Raw genomic sequence first — 16203 nt, forward strand, 5'->3', positions numbered from 1 at the left:
TGCGACACCTGAAAAGTACAGAGTGGATAAATATTTCTGAGAGACAAACATTTTACAGTGGATATAAAAAGTCTACAAACACCTGTGAAAATGCCAGGTTTTTGTGATGTAAAAGAATGAGACAAAAATAAATAATGTCAGAACTTTTTTCACTTTTAATGTGAACAATTCAATTGAAAAACAAACTGAAATCTTTGAGGGGGAAAAATGAAAAATAAAAACCTTACAATAACCTGGTTGAATAAATGTGCACACCCTCTTATAACTGGGGATGTGGCTGTGTTCTAAATGAACCAATCACATTCAAACTCATTTAAAGTGACTCTGATTGATCACAAATAAAGTTCAGCATTTTATCATTTGCATCTCAGAGCAAAAGCCAAGGTCTGCAGAGAGCTTCAGAAGCATCAGAGGGATATCACTGTTCTATGATATCAGTCAGGAGAAGGGTAAAAAAGAATTTCCAAAGCATTAGATATACCATGGAACACAGTGAAGACAGTCATCATCAAGTGGAGAAAATATGGCACAACAGAAGCTTTACCAAGAACTGGACGTCCCTCCAAAATTGATGAAAAGACGAGAAGAAAACTGGTCATGGAGGCTTCCAAGAGGCCTACAGCAACATTAAAGGAACTGCAGGAATTTCTGGCATGTACTGGCTGTGTGCTATATGTGACAACAATCTCCAGTATTCTTCATATGAATGGGCTATGGGGTAGGGTGGCAAGACGGAAGCCTTTTCTTACAAAGAAAAACGTCCAAGCCTGGCTGAAGTTTGCAAAAACAAACATCAAGTCCCCCAAAAGCAAGTGGGAAATGTGTTATGTTCTGATGAAACCAAGGTTGAACTTTTTGGCCATAATTCCAAAAGGTATGTTTGCCGCAAAAACAACACTGCATATCACCCAAACACCATAACAACAGTGAAGCATGGTGGTGGCAGCATCATGATTTGGGGCTGTTTTTCTTCAGCTGGAACCAGGGCCTCCAGGGTGGAGGGAATTAGGAACAGTTCCAAATACCAGGCAATTTTGGCACAAAACCTTCAGGCATCTGTTAGAAAGCTGAAGATGAAGAGGAAGTTCACCTTTCAGCACGACAACAACCCAAAGCACACACAAAGCACACATCCACAAAAGCATAGCTTCACCAGAAGTAGATTAACGAGTGCTGTAATAAAATCAAAAGGTGCTTCAACAAAGTATTAGTTCGAGGGTGTGCACACTTATGCAACCAGGTTATTGTGAGTTTTTTATTTTTCCCCCTCAAAGATTTAAGTTTTTCAATTGAATTGTTCAAGTTATAGGTCACATTAAAGGTTGAAAAAGTTTGGACATGATTTATCTTTGTCTCATTCTTTTACATCACGAGAACCTGGCATTTTGTGTAGACTTTTTATATCCACTGTATATCCACTCTATAATGCCATGAATCTCATACAGTATATTTAAGATAAATAATTGTACTACGTGACTCCTTTGTACTGTTATTATTTTCTAAAGAAACAAACCAGGCATGGAGTGATTGGATCTGGCGGGGAATTGAACCCGGGTTGGATCTGGCGGGGAATTGAACCCGGGTTGGATCTGGCGGGGAATTGAACCCGGGTTGGATCTGGCGGGGAATTGAACCCGGGTTGGATCTGGCGGGGAATTTAACCCGGGTTGGATCTGGCGGGGAATTTAACCCGGGTTGGATCTGGCGGGGAATTGAACCCGGGTTGGAGTCAGACGTGCCCTTTTAGACATTCCAATTTTTGTTTCAGAAATATTTATCAACTAACTTTTCTGGTTTTATAGTTTATCCGTAATGGATGAAAATGCCCTTCAAATGAAAGCATACATTCTGCACTCTAAACACATTGTAATTCATTTTCACCTGCCGTTCCAGGAGCTGCACCGTAGAGGAAGAACCTGAAGACTCAGATGATGATCAGCCATACCAGAAAACCTACAAGCAACAGTGAGCATCAAATACAAATATGGAATCCTATTTGCTACATCTGAATATATTACATTAATAATATTGAATGATTAATATATAAATTATTAATAATACTAAATCAGATACTTATTAAAACATGGCCCTTTAATGTGTAATGTTATGAAGTGTTTTCTATGTCAGTCAATCTATGTTCTGTTGTCTCACAGTGAGAGGTACACAAAACTGCAGCAGGAGAAAATACGACAACAAGTAAGCTCTTCGGGGTTCTGTCTGTCTCCCTGGTTCACTGCCAGTTGACGGCAAACACATTATGCCCATACAGTGTTTACCATCCTGCCTGAAGTGCCCAGTGTTGGGTATATGTTTATGTTTGCTTTCGTGTGTGTGTGTGTGTGTGTGTGTGTGTCTCAGTATGAAGATGACCAGAAGACGGCAGAAAAGAAACGCATCGCAGCGCTGGCTCAACAGAACGAAGCTCTGAGACGTCAGCTCAAAAAGACTGAATCGGTGTGTCTTGCTTTGCTATATAGCATTCTCTAGGGGTCAGCCTGGGAGGACGGGTGGATGTTAAACAGCACGTCGTCCTCATGTCCTGTCCTCCTGTTGTGTGTAGTTCAGGGCGGGCGCACCGACGTCTCCGTCTCCTGCCAGCCCCCCGGTCAGAGTTAATGTAAAGACGCCGCTGAGCTCCAGAACCGCCACGGCATCACCGCTCAGCGGAAGACCCAGATCCACCCCCCTCAGGACCTCTGGTCTCACCCAAGCAGGTAGGACTGACGCAGGCTGTGTGCACCATGTTCTATGTTGATGGAGGTGTTTCTGACAACACAGGATGTGTGGTTGTCTCTCTGTCTCTACAGGGAGCAGTCCTTCCTCCAATAACATGCCCATCATTTCAAGTGTCTGTTCCCTGTCAACCCCTCCAGCTCCTTCAACATCAACGGCCATGTCGACTCCTTCAAGGTGGGGCCCACTGTCTAGGTCTTTATTCTCACGTACATCCTCTCCCTCGACGTAGTAAGGAAAAAGCATTATGTCAATCATTGTGATTAGTTCAGGAGTGCTTCATGTTATAACAATCATCCATACTGCCTCTGTAGAATGAAGAGAACAGTGGAAACCACTGCTGAGCGTGAGACCAAAAGACAAAGGGTTAATGGTTTCCACCAAAACACCTCCATGACGACCACAACGCCAGCCGTGATCATCCCTGTTGATGATGATGACGATGACATCACGGATGACGATGACATTGTGATCTTGGAGACTAGCAGCACCCCGATTCCAAAGAAGGCCACGTTTGACCTGACCAAGGTCAAATCAGAGAGCAAGGCTGTGAAGACCCTGACAGGCACTGGCCCCGTCAAGACCAATGGCATAGAAACAAGCTCTATGAAGACGGGAACCACAGCAACCAACGCCTCCCCTCCAATACCACCCTCAGAGCAGGTGAGCATCACCACCCAGACAGAGACCCGGAACGAAGTGAAGGACGAAGAGGAGGAGGAACGAAAGAGGAAGGAGAAGGAGGAAAGGGAGAGGACAACCGAAGATAACCCGTCTTCTGCTGGCCCCTCTTCTGCAAGCCCGTCCACACCCTGCTCGTCATCAGCTGGCCCATCCACACCTGGCCCACTCACTCCGGGCCCGTCCACAGCTGGCCCATCCACTGCAGGTCTGTCTGACCGTCCTAATATTGAATTCCATAAAGTGTCAGAAGCCCAAGAGCAGCAGGACAATCTGATTGAGCTCATGCAGGCCGCGGCCAATGAGAGGGACCAGTCAGTAGAGCAGGTCCACAAGCTGACCTGTAAGGTGCATGAGTTGGAGGTCAGAGTGCAGGAGCTCTCCCAGGCTGCTGTGAAGCGAGAACTCTGTCACCAGGCCTGTCAGACAGGAGAGAGGGATGGAGGAGAGCAGTTGGAGGGTTGTAAGGTCAGTGACCCTCTAACTGCGCCTCTGGACACCCTGCTCCAGGACCCCGGCAGCACAAACTGTGAATGTGAAACACTACGTTCCCAGGTGAGTGTCCATTTTGTCCCGCTAATTTACAGCTCTAATCCAATACAGCTATGCTGCTGACATTTTACTGTGCTGTAAGAGAGACTACTTTGATGGAAGCTTGTCAGGCTTGTGTTGGATAAGTAGTTGGTGATGGATCAATGGACCATGCAGTGTGTGTTTGTGTGTGTGTGTGTGTGTGTGTGGACTGGAGTCCCACTGTCTTAATGTGTTTGGAGAGTTCATATCCCTGCACATTCCTGTAGCATCAATCCCCTCTATCCCTGCTTGTTTCCCTGTTTACAGGTACAGACAATGGAGGAGGAGAGGGGCAACCTCTGGTCCCAGTGTGAGACACTGCAGCGAGACGTATTGGCACTGAGGAGAGAGAAACAAGAATGGGAGAAAGAGAAACGGGAGAGGCAGGAACGGGAGAGGGAGAGGCACGAGAAGGAGAATCAGGAGAAAGAGAAACGGGAGAAGGAAGAACGGGAGAAGGAGAAACGGGAGAAGGAGAAACGGGAAAGGGAGGAACGGGAGAGGGAGAAGCAGGAGAGGTAGGCAGCCCAAACAACAGCGGCCCTGAATAATAGCAGAGATGGAGCAACTAGTGCTTCCTCAGTTTCAGAGGCACCACAGAAGTGAGAATGAGAATGTCAGCGTTTCTATCATCAGATCATCCATGTACGTCTTCTACAATGTTTTTTCTGTCTCTTTCTCAGACTGAGGGAGCTTCGGAGGAGCATTGGTCGTCTCCTTGTCACGTTTGTTCCGGCACTTGACCTCGAACACGTCAACTACGACGGATCGTACATTGACGAAATCCTTGGCCAGGTTCTCACCGATGTGGAGTCCATGGGGCCGGCGTAGGGGCCCCAAGGGGAACGGGAAATGGATGATTTTTGTCCTTCATTTAACTAACTCTGTGAGGAGAGGCAGACCCTGGGAAGTCCCAAAGTCTTCCTGCCTCTCCTTTTACCTCAAGTTTTTCTTTTGTCTTACTAAACATATTTTTTATTGATTTTTATACAATCATGAATGAACACATGAATGAGCTGAAAGTATTTATTTTTATTGCTGTAAATAATTTTCTAAACTGTCTATTGTTCAATGACCATGGTACCTAATGCTGCATTTAATTGTAAGCTGATTTGCACTGTCAGATAATTGCATTCATCCTCTTGTTGTCCCACAGATTTGCTGTTCCAGTGTAGACAGGCTCTAGTATCTTGTTAGTGACCCGGGATTACGTTCTTCTGTTCGATTTTAGGAACAGTGAAGGAAGGTGTAGGAAGGTAATCATGGCAAATGTCCTGTGGCTTGGTTAAGGACACTTCTCTTCCCCCACCCTAACCTAGCCATCAGTACAGTTTTTTTGGGGGGGTTCCCCTTTTGCGATGCAACTGTTTTGAATGTATTACTTTGTAAATGTTTTATACTAGTTTCAAAATATATTTATTTTTTTCACTGTTTCAATATGTCATTTCTTTTCAATGAACAGTAATAACCCCCCCGGCCTCATGTCACTTCCAACACTCACCCACATTAATGCTGACATTGCCAATATGGCTTGGAAATACAGACTGGACTTCGATAACCCAGTGATCATTTTTGACCATCGAATCTTTTGACATTAGATTTCAATTCAAAGTAGGGTCCAAAAATGTGTATTTTTATAACATATCACTTTTACATTCATTTGAGGTTAAATGTATGTATTCCGATACTGTTTATGTGAAAGGATAAGTTGTTGAGCATTTTATGTATTTTATGAAAAATACTATTTGATATTTGAAACAGAAATTAAAACAAGATAACAAGAAAAACTGGAAGGACAGAAAGAGTGCCCCATTAACACTGGTCCACGACCAGATGCTCTCCAAACATGGGAAAACGGGTGGAGAACAGGAGTATTTTCTTTGGAAACGCGTGTTTCTGTCTAGTGCCTGAAGGGGAGGATAGGTCACCATGCACACATCCCTCTGGACGGCAGGCTGATCATTTCAAATGCTGCCTGAGACCAGGCCTGCAGACCAGGTTTCAAGGTTTATTAGTCAAATGCCACGAACAACACAGCGTCATCCCGTCCAATGAAATTATTGTGGCACCCGACAACTACATAGTGAGAGTTAAGAAGAATATGTAAGCAAAAATATAGCCAGACAAAAAAAAAAAAAAAAAATAAAGCAAAAATATACATAACACTGTACACTGGCAGCAGTTAAAAAAAATACAAATAAAGAGTACTTACGTTAGAGTGTAGGTCTGTCCAAATGCAGACCTCCAAAGTGGACAGGCCTACACTCTGCCTTTGAATTATGTTTTACGTTGCCACATCTGAGTGTACTTTAATTTCCACTATGGGTAATGCATACACTTGTAATAGGAATGTGCTTTCCCAGAGATCTTTGGAGGGTTTCTCATGCTGTAAGAGCTTTCATGGTTTCGCCTTTCCCTTCACATAAAGTAGAAACCCCCCCAACCTTTCCCCTACTTGGCTAGTACCTCTTAACTGGCTAATTCTGACAGGGAAGTCCTTGGTCATTTGGAATCAAAATCATAGGGGTGTATTTAGAAAGTGTTCTGCAACGTGCAACCTGTCACTGGGTAAAAGACTACACTGATACAGCCGAAACAGCACTCGCTAGTGGGCAAAATCTGGTACTATCAGGTTCTATACCAACTTTGACAACACACCAATCAGCCATAACATTATGACTACTGACAAGTGAAGTGAATAACACTGATAATCTCGTAATCATGGCACCTGCCAGTGGGTGGGATATATTATGCAGCTAGTGAACAATCTGTCCACAAAATTGATGTGTTAGATGCAGGAAAAATGTGAGGATCTTCGCAACTTTGACAAGGGCCGAATTGTGATGGCTAGACGACTCGTTCAGAGCATCTCCAAAACGGCCGCCCTTGTGGGGTGTTTCCGGTCTGCAGTGGTCAGTACCTATCAAAAGTGGTCCAAGGAAGAAAAAGCAGTGAACAAGCGACAGGCTCATGGGCGGCCAAGGCTCATTGATGCATGTGGGGAGCAAAGGCTGGCCCGTGTGGTCCAATCCTACAGTTGAGCTACTATAGCTCAAATTGCTGAAAAAGCGAATGCTGGTACTGACAGAAAGGTGTCAGAACAGACAGTGCATCACAGTTTGTTGGGTATGGGGCTGTGTAGCCACAAACCAGTCAGGGTGCCCATGCTGACCCCTGTCCACTGCCGAAAGCACCTGCAATGGGCACGTGAGCATCAGAACTGGACCATGGAGCAATGGAAGAAGGTGGCCTGGTCTGATGAATCACATTTCCTTTTACATCATGTGGATGGCTGGGTGCATGCGTGTCACTTACCTGGAGATCACATGGCACCAGGATGCACTATGGGAAGGAGGCAAGCCGGCGGAGGCAGTGTGATGCTTTGGGCAAATTTCTGCTGGGAAACCTTGGGTCCTGCCATTCATGTGGATGTTACTTGACATGTACCACCTACCTAAACATTGTTGCAGAACATGTGCACCTTTTCATGACAACAGTATTCCCTGATGACATTGGCCTCTTTCAGCAGGATAATGCGCCTTGCCACAAAGCAGAAATGGTTCAGGAATGGTTTGAGGAACACAACGAGTTCAAGGCAGGCGCGCAGATGGCACTAGGGACGGGGGGGGGACATGACCCCCCCCCCAGATTCATAGAGACCTGATCCGTCCCCCGCCCTCACTATCGCTACGAAAGGCGAAAGAAATCGGTAAAACAGAGGACTAACCAGTGTTTACACTCACTCTCTGTGTATGTGTGCTACGACTCCTGAGTGACGCGTCGCCGGGGTCCTATGAGGAGCTGGTAGGTGCCTCAATCATGCCTGTAGGAGCGGTAACCGGTTACCATAGTGATCATATACCATCTATGACTGAGCTGAGTCTGTGATTTTCTGATCTGAATCGACTGTATAAATGCCACATAAAGGCAATGAAGAGACAAAAAACAATCACCTTGTTTTTTCAAAAACCAAACAATGTAAGTATCCTATGCATGTTGACTTTCCCAGATGTGGCAGATTAGATTTGTTAAGGGGAATAGCTAGTCTGACAATAATGGCAAGGAGGCTTTTGCACTTAGCAAACACAACAAAATGTGGAGACCATAACTATGCATTTAGGTGAGTGGACAGAGGCAAATAATGAATGAACACAAAAAGAATGGTTGATAAATCAAACAATTTATCGTCGTCAGGAAATAATGTTTAATTTTATCATTTAACCCATGGTACTGTATAAATTGACTGAAGTATGTTCACTGTTGTGTAAGCCACTATAAAAATTATAACAAGTAAATTTGTGTGGTGCAAAGTTTATGCAAACAACAAATAAAGGCCTACATAAACTTTTGACATCCTCTAATAGCAGGAGATCATGTTTTGTTTTTATTGTACGGAGAAACGGAGGATATAGATTCTTAAATTAAATATGATGAAAAACATTTCTTAATATGTCATACATCATTTGAAAGATATTTCTAATCTATAAATTGCAACAAACTTGTAATTAACACTTATATTTAAAATGTTGAGTTATTCTTAGACATTTGAAATAGTAGTTTTAGCCATTAATTCTCAGGAATATGTTGTATTTCACATTGTTTTGAAATTCTATAGAGGTATAGAGGGTTAACTGAAATGATAAGATTTAAAATGTTGTCCTCCTGGCCTGCAGGCAATTTCTGATGACAGTAAGGCAGGCCCAAGTTAGTCAAGTGAGGATCTGCAGGAGGGCAGCCACAGTAGATAAAGACAGCTTTTTAGTGCAAATCATTATCCCAAATTACGCAAAGTAACTACTTGAGCACTAGTTAAAGCCCAAATTACGCAAAATAACGAATTGGGTTTAAATAATTTGCTGACAGCTTGGTCCCCCCCAGTTAAAATATCCTATCTGCTCCCCTGGTTCAAGGTGTTGACTTGGCCTCCAAATTCCCCAGATCTCAATCCAATCGAGCATCTGTTGGACGTGCTGGACAAACAAGTCAGAACAGACTAATAATACCATCACCTGATTAACAGGGAATACATCAAATACATTGGTTGTCATTTCATTTCAACAATGACTGGGACGAATTGCAACATTACCTTAAGCTTGACATATCTGTCACACATCACTCATTCAGAAAAAAACAAGCTTCTAACAAATCTACCTAACCCTAATCCAAGGATAATCTTGAACTGTGACCATACATACCGGCCATAGAGCATAAATGCTATTCTTTAAATGGGTTGGATGCAAATCCACAGATGTTCTTGGTGTTACTTCACACTGCCATCCTTATACGCTCGTAGTAGTCCTTGTGTATTCCTTGACTCCTTGTGCACTCCGTGCGAATGAGAATCATAAGGCCAGTCTGCAGGACATCCTGCAATACTCCCTTTTCAACACGGAGAGTGAGCTGCTTGAAGACCTCAAAGCCATCAACTCAACCTGCTCCAGAAAATGTTAATGATGGTTTGCAATGCATTGCACCCTGCTGCGTTGCCGCGGACCGGTCAGAGTCCCCATGCTGACCCCTGTCTACCGTTGAAAGCACCTGCAATGGGCAAGCGAGTGTTGGAAATGGACCTTAGAACAGTAGAGGAAGGTCATTTGGTTCAATGAGTCCCATTTTTTTTTACATCCGTGTACGTGTGCTGTTTACCTGGGGAAGTGATGGCACCAGGATGCATTGTGGGAAGACAACAAGCCAGTGGAGGAATATTCTGCTGGGAAACCCTTGGTCGGGGCATTCATTGTGAATGTCAATTTGACACGTGTCACCTACCTAAACATTGCAGACAGACACTGGACCTCAAACACGTTAATTACAACGGTCCGTACATCGATGAGATCCTTAAGCATATTCATCCTCATTTGAAGTATATGGGTCCTGCATGAGGGCCTGGGGGACAGGAAATGGAGGCCACCTGGTGGCCAGTAGTAAGCCCATTCCATTAATGTACACAGTGTATCAAGTGACACATTTCAGAACTGTTGATAAAACAAATGCTAGACTAAACTGCTACCTCTACTATTTATTTTTTATAAAATACATTTATTTAACACAGGCTTGTTCTTTCTTAACCCGTCCACGCATTGCAATCGTATCGTAATACATATAAAATCGTAAGAATCGCAATAGGTTACTACAGGTATCAAAGCCCGAGTTTCGTGATAATCATATAAGGCCCTTGGCAACGCAATCCCTAATACATTTTTTCCATTTCAAACATTACTTGTCCTTCGAACTGCCCCGCCCTTAGCAAATAACAATGCCCATGTCATATTTGTGGTTTTACTTTCGATTTACCTTTAACATAATCGAAACCCAGAAATCCAATAGGCGAAGGCATAAACGCAGTGAGTTCGAGACTATACATAATGTTTTTCTATTTCTCACAGGACGTTAACAGGACGGAGAGAATTTGACAACATCCAACTACGAATTTAAAATCCCGTTGAGCCTAATAATTGCAGGTTCTGTTCACGTCGGTCTAACGTATTTCCCAGGGATTTCTGCAAGCTTTTTAGAAGGTTGTTGTGGGTCAAAACATCAGATAACTCAAAATGTACGTATGAAAAGTTATCTTGGTCTTTATATACAATGATGTGAATACCTTTTTCCAGAAATTACCATTTATTTTGCCTTTTTCGTGTCTAGTCGATTTAGTTTGCCACAGTTCTAGAGACAGTAAAAGAACACAGGAGTCATCTGATCTACTGTACAATAATATTTTCTGTATCTGGGAAAATAGAAGTTAATAAAATGTTTTATTTTTACTATTTATAGACAGATTTTTTTTCAGATTAAATTAATCACAATGTCCAATTGAAATACATAATATTTAAATAATATTTATACTGCCAGTGGGTGGGATATATTATGCAGCTAGTGAACAATCTGTCCACAAATACTCCATAGAGTATTACAGTAATGCATTCCATAGCTGGGTTTCCAAGTTCAGCACACTGATACAATATGGTGTTTTTCACTGAGGGATAGCATGTCAGTGTGCTCTTTCTTTTTTAAGTTGTTGCCAGAACAGACGTATTCCATCAGCTTTGGGTACAACAGCAAGAGCAGTGCAGCTTCTTGATGGACCACACAAAGCAGGATTTTGATAGAACTGACAAATACATGGACTGGCAAGGCCACCTGAAAAGTACAAACGAGGAGATTGCTCTATTCATGGACATGCCCTAAGTGAATTGTTTTTATTTCTGATGAAGCACTATGCCATCCTGCTTTCCTCATTCTCATTTGTCTTCTAACTGGCGCTCTGTCTCCACCCCAATAGGTGTCCAGAGGACTACTGGGTGAAATGTCACACTTGCTTCCGATGGAGGAAGCTCCCAGAAGGGATTGATTCCCAGCTGCTCCCTGAGAAGTGGTCCTGTCACTTAAACCCAGACCCACTGTTCAGGTGCCTTTGGAGTCTGCTATTGGTGACTGCGTGAGAAACAAAGAGTGGTAATTGAATGTCAAAGAGTCAAGTTAGTTAGCCTAATAAATGGCTAGGTTACAGCTTGTTTAAAAGTACCAAAAATAATTCAGGAAATGGTTGCATGTACAGATACAATGAAGATTAAGTTGTACCAGAGTGATGGCAAGAGTAACCTGTGGAGAAAATACAGAACTGCCCGGGATTCATAGCATACCACTGTACCGGTGAAATATGTTGGAGGGGCTGTAATAGCTTATGCATTTATAACTGCATTTGGAACGGGTTCATTTGTCTTCATTGATAATGTAAATAAATAAAGACAAAATTAAGAAATCGGATTCATAAAGAAACAACTTCTCTGCTAAAGTACAAGCAAATGACCTGTGCTAATGCTTGTACATGCATATCAATGGGTCTGCGTTTAATGTAATGATGTGGGGGATGTTTTCTTGGCACACTTTAGGCCCCTTAGTGCCAATTGGGCACCGTTTAAATGCCACGGCCTACCTGAGCATTGTTTCTGACCATGTCCATCCCTTTATAACCACCATGTACCCATCCTCTGATGGCTACTTCCAGCAGGATAATGCACCATGTCACAAAGCTCGAATCATTTCAAATTGGTTTCTTGAACATGACAATGAGTTCACTGTACTGAAATGGCCCCCACAGTCATCAGATCTCAACCCAATAGAGCATCTTTGGGATGTGGTGGAACGGGAGCTTCGTGCCCTGGATGTGCATCCCACAAATCTCCATCAACTGCAAGATGCTATCCTATCAATATGGGCCCACATTTCTAAAGAATGCTTTCAGCACCTTGTTGAATCAATGCCATGTAGAATTAAGGCAGTTCTGAAGGCGAAAGGGGGTCAAACACAGTATTAGTATGGTGTTCCTAATAATCCTTTAGGTGAGTGTATATAGGTATTGATTTTCATCTGCCTTTTCAGGAGCTGCACCATAGAGGAAGAGGGTGTGCCGCGATTCCAGAAAACCCACAGGGAACGGTGAGAGTCCGACCGTAGAAATGTAATCATGTATACCGCATCTGGAGACATCTTAAATGTGTGTAATGTTATAATTTACTCACTGAAATGTAAGCCTGTGATATTTGTGACTTAGATGAATGTTTTTAAAGACTTGAAATTGTTCAGTGTTATTTTGATTAATGTTTGTTTTCTATGCCCGTCAATCTGTTTTCTATTATTTCAAAGTGGCGAGTTGCAGGAGAGAAGACAACAGGTAGGCTATTTGTGTTTTTGTCTTTCTGTTTGTCTGGTCCTGTTCATAGTTGATGGGCAATATATTATTCCCATACAGCATTTTGGTCTTGTTTCGGTAAGTTGTTCTACTTGTGTTCTTTCCTCCTGCTGTATGTCGAACTTCAAGGCAGCTGTGCTTACATCTCCTTCTACATGCCCACCGTTGCCCACCGTTGCAAGTACATGTTCCTTGTCAACCCCTCCAGCTCTTTCAACCCCTTCAAGGTGGGGCCCACTAAGTATTCGTTCTATTGTACATTCTCTCCCTCGATGTACTAAGAAAAAAGCATTATGTCAATCATTGTGATTAGTTTCAGGAGTGCTTCATGTTATAACAATCATCCATAATGTCTCTGTAGAATGAAGAGAACAGTGGGAACCACTTCTGAGCGTGAGACCAAAAGACAAAGGGTTAATGGTTTCCACCAAAACACCTCCATGACGACCACAACGCCAACCGTGATCATCCCTATTATTGAATATGATGATGACATCACGGATGACGATGATATTGTGATCTTGGAGACTAGCAGCACCCCAATTCGAAAGAAGGTCAAATCAGAGAGCAAGGCTGTGAAGACCCTGACAGGCACTGGCCCCGTCAAGACCAATGCCATAGTAACAAACTCTATGAAGACGGGAACCACAGCAATCAACACCTCCCCTCCAATACCACCCTCAGAGCAGGTGAGCATCACCACCCAGACAGAGACCCGGAACAAAGTGAAGGACGAAGAGGAGGAGGAACATTTAACGAGCATCACCACCCAGACAGAGACCCGGAACGAAGTGAAGGATGAAGAGGAGGAAGAACATATAATGAGCATCACCACCGAGACAGAGACCTGGAACGAAGTGAAGGATGAAGAGGAGGAGGAACTAAAAAAGGCGATTGAAAGAGGGAGGAAGGGAACCAAACCAGACAACCCGTCTGCTGGCACTTCTTCTGCTGGCCCATCCACACCTGGCCCACTCACTCCAGGCCTGTCCACTGCTGGCCCATCCACTGCAGGTCTGTCTGACCGTCCTAATATTGAATTCCATAAAGTGTCAGACCCCCAAGAGCAGCAGGACAATCTGATTGAGCTCCTGCAGGCTACAGCCTATGAGAGGGACCAGTCAGAGGAGCAGGTCCACAAGCTGACCTGTCAGGTACATGAATTGAAGGTCAGAGTGCAGGAGCTCTCCCAGGCTGCTGTGAAGCAAGAGCTCTGTCACAAGGCCTGTCAGACAGGAGAGAGGGTTGGAGGAGAGCAGTTGGAGGATTGTAAGGTCAGTGACCCGTATAAATACATTATGTCAAAATGAAAAATAAATCAATAAATTATTCTAAATAAATTACTAATATAAAATACATTTAAATATACCTGTCTATTGTATGTATTTTTTTTGCAATTAAGGTGTTTCACATTATTTGAGGTAAATGTGTCTCTGGGAGGGCCCACAGTTGGTTAGTACAATTCCTAACAAAAAAAACATTATCCAGAGAACACCATCCCACTGTGAAACAGGGAGGTGGCAGCGTCATGGTATGGGGATGCCTCTCTCTGGGCCTGGAAAGATTGTGAAGATACAGGGCAAAATGGGTGCAGCTAAGTGTAGAGAAATCCTATAAGAAAACTTGCTGAAGTCTGCAAGGGACCTTGGACTTGGAGGATGAATTGTCCAGCAGAACAACAAATATAACATCATATAGCCAAAGACACACTGTAGAGACTTGAAAACAAAAGTACATATGTCCTGGATGTGGGCAGTCAATGCATGGACCTCAATCCAGCTGAGAATATGTCGAAAGAGTTGAAAAATGCTGTACAGCAATCCATCCAACTTTTACGGAGCTTGAGGAGTTTTGCAATGATGAATGGGCCAGAATCGCTGTGTCCAGATGTGCAAAGCTTAGACTTATCCAAATAGACTCAGGACTGTAATATCTGCTAAACGTGGCTTTAACAAATATTGATTACAGGGTTGAATGCTCAGGCAATACATTATTTTCTGTTTTGTATTTGTAATTAATTTAGAACAATTCCTTTTTTTTTTCTCACTCTGACATTATGGACCTTTTTTGTTTTGATCCGTGGCAAAAGCTCCTAAGTATATCCATTCTGATTTTATGTTGTAACATTTATATGTGGAAAAGTTCAAGGGGTGTCAAAACATTTAAGAATCATTGTAGCATCCATCCCGTCTCTGTCCCTGCCTGCTACCCTTTTCCCAGGTACCGGCTAAGGAGAGGGATGGATCAACCTCTGGTCCCAGTGTGAGATTCCTGAGTTAGATGTGGGGACATTGAGGAGGGAGAAGCAGGAGAGGTAGGCAGCCCAAACAACAGCGGCCCTGAATAATAGCAGAGATGGAGCAACTAGGGCTTCCTCAGTTTCAGAGGCACCACAGAAGTGAGAATGAGAATGTCAGTGTTTCTATCACCAGCTCATTCTTGTATATCTAAAACGTTTTTTTCTCTTTCTCAGACTGAGGGAGCTTCAGAGGAGCATTGGTCGTCCTTATCACGTTTGTTCTGGCACTTGTTCTTGTTCGAACACGTCAACTAAAACAGTTCGCACATCGATGAGATCCTTAATAATATACTTCCTCATGTGCAGTCCATGGGGCAGGCCTAAAGGCCTGGGGGACGGGAAATGGATTATATAATCTATCATCTAAGTCTGTGAAGAGTGGCAGATCTGGGGACAGACACAAAGGCATCTGACCTCTTTTACCTCAACTTTATTGTATTTTTTTTTACCTTCAACTTTTTATTTATTCATGTTTCATACAAATGAGTAAATTAAGTACTATTCCTATACATTATGCTTTTTAAATGTTTCTTAATGTTGCTGTGGGGTTGTTGCATTAACCTTTTGTTCTGAACAGATTTACTATACCAATATGTGTAGATGTATCTGGCCACTGTGAACCTTCATACAAAGATTTTAGGAACAGGAATGTAATTGGCACATTGCACATTATCAAAGTGAATTAATTAAAAGAAATGGCTCTGAGCTGAACTGAAAGTCAAAGCTCATAATTTAATAAGAAAGAACCCATTGGGTCTGCATAATCACACATACAAAAACCCAGACAATGACAAACACAGCCAAGGATGTTAAAGGTGTTTTATCATTCTACAAGTCAATACATCCCCAATTGTTAGAACAGAGACATCAAAGTACAGACCAGAATCTCTCTGATACAAGACTGGCACTCTGTTCTCTATCTTTAGTTCTCTTTCTCCCAAACAACTGATACCCGGTGGCCACTATAGTTTTACTGTTAATTTATTTGTCTGTCTGCTGCCGTGGTATATTGCCAATATTCCATGGTTAAGTGCTTTATCCAGGCACTACCTTTCGTGCACATGTATTGTTGCAAAAACTCACTATTTTACTATAATCCTGTCTAATAAACCATAAATGCACAAACAAAATGTGATTATTTATGATGCTGGATAACTTCCAGATCAGTCAGTCAGCGGTCGACCTCGTCCCCAGGCAACTGGGTACAGCTTTATTGTGCGGAACT

At 42.9% G+C, this 16203-nt stretch overlaps 1 protein-coding gene and 2 long non-coding RNA genes across 3 annotated transcripts in view; all 3 read left to right on the top strand.

The window, feature by feature from the left end:
* morc3a (MORC family CW-type zinc finger 3a) overlaps window positions 1–16103 on the top strand; it is a 33635-nt gene extending 17532 nt beyond the window's left edge. The window contains exons 12-20 of the mRNA XM_029113516.2: window positions 1894–1965; window positions 2154–2196; window positions 2359–2454; window positions 2561–2714; window positions 2808–2910; window positions 3048–3407; window positions 13380–13953; window positions 14900–14993; window positions 15153–16103. Of these exons, the coding sequence (XP_028969349.2) occupies window positions 1894–1965; window positions 2154–2196; window positions 2359–2454; window positions 2561–2714; window positions 2808–2910; window positions 3048–3407; window positions 13380–13953; window positions 14900–14959 (1462 nt within the window). The 3' untranslated portion in view covers window positions 14960–14993; window positions 15153–16103. The remainder of the gene's footprint in view (window positions 1–1893; window positions 1966–2153; window positions 2197–2358; window positions 2455–2560; window positions 2715–2807; window positions 2911–3047; window positions 3408–13379; window positions 13954–14899; window positions 14994–15152) is intronic.
* LOC114828783 lies at window positions 4454–5420 on the top strand. The gene is made up of 2 exons (XR_003777165.2): window positions 4454–4505; window positions 4671–5420. It is a non-coding gene; the product is annotated as an uncharacterized LOC114828783 (long non-coding RNA).
* On the top strand, window positions 10140–12662 carry LOC114828784. The gene is made up of 4 exons (XR_003777166.2): window positions 10140–10331; window positions 11270–11442; window positions 12370–12426; window positions 12634–12662. It is a non-coding gene; the product is annotated as an uncharacterized LOC114828784 (long non-coding RNA).
* Window positions 16104–16203: the final 100 nt, after the last annotated feature.

The sequence above is a fragment of the Esox lucius genome, chromosome 16, assembly GCF_011004845.1.
Source record: "Esox lucius isolate fEsoLuc1 chromosome 16, fEsoLuc1.pri, whole genome shotgun sequence".
NCBI classification, from domain to species: Eukaryota; Metazoa; Chordata; class Actinopteri; order Esociformes; family Esocidae; genus Esox; species Esox lucius.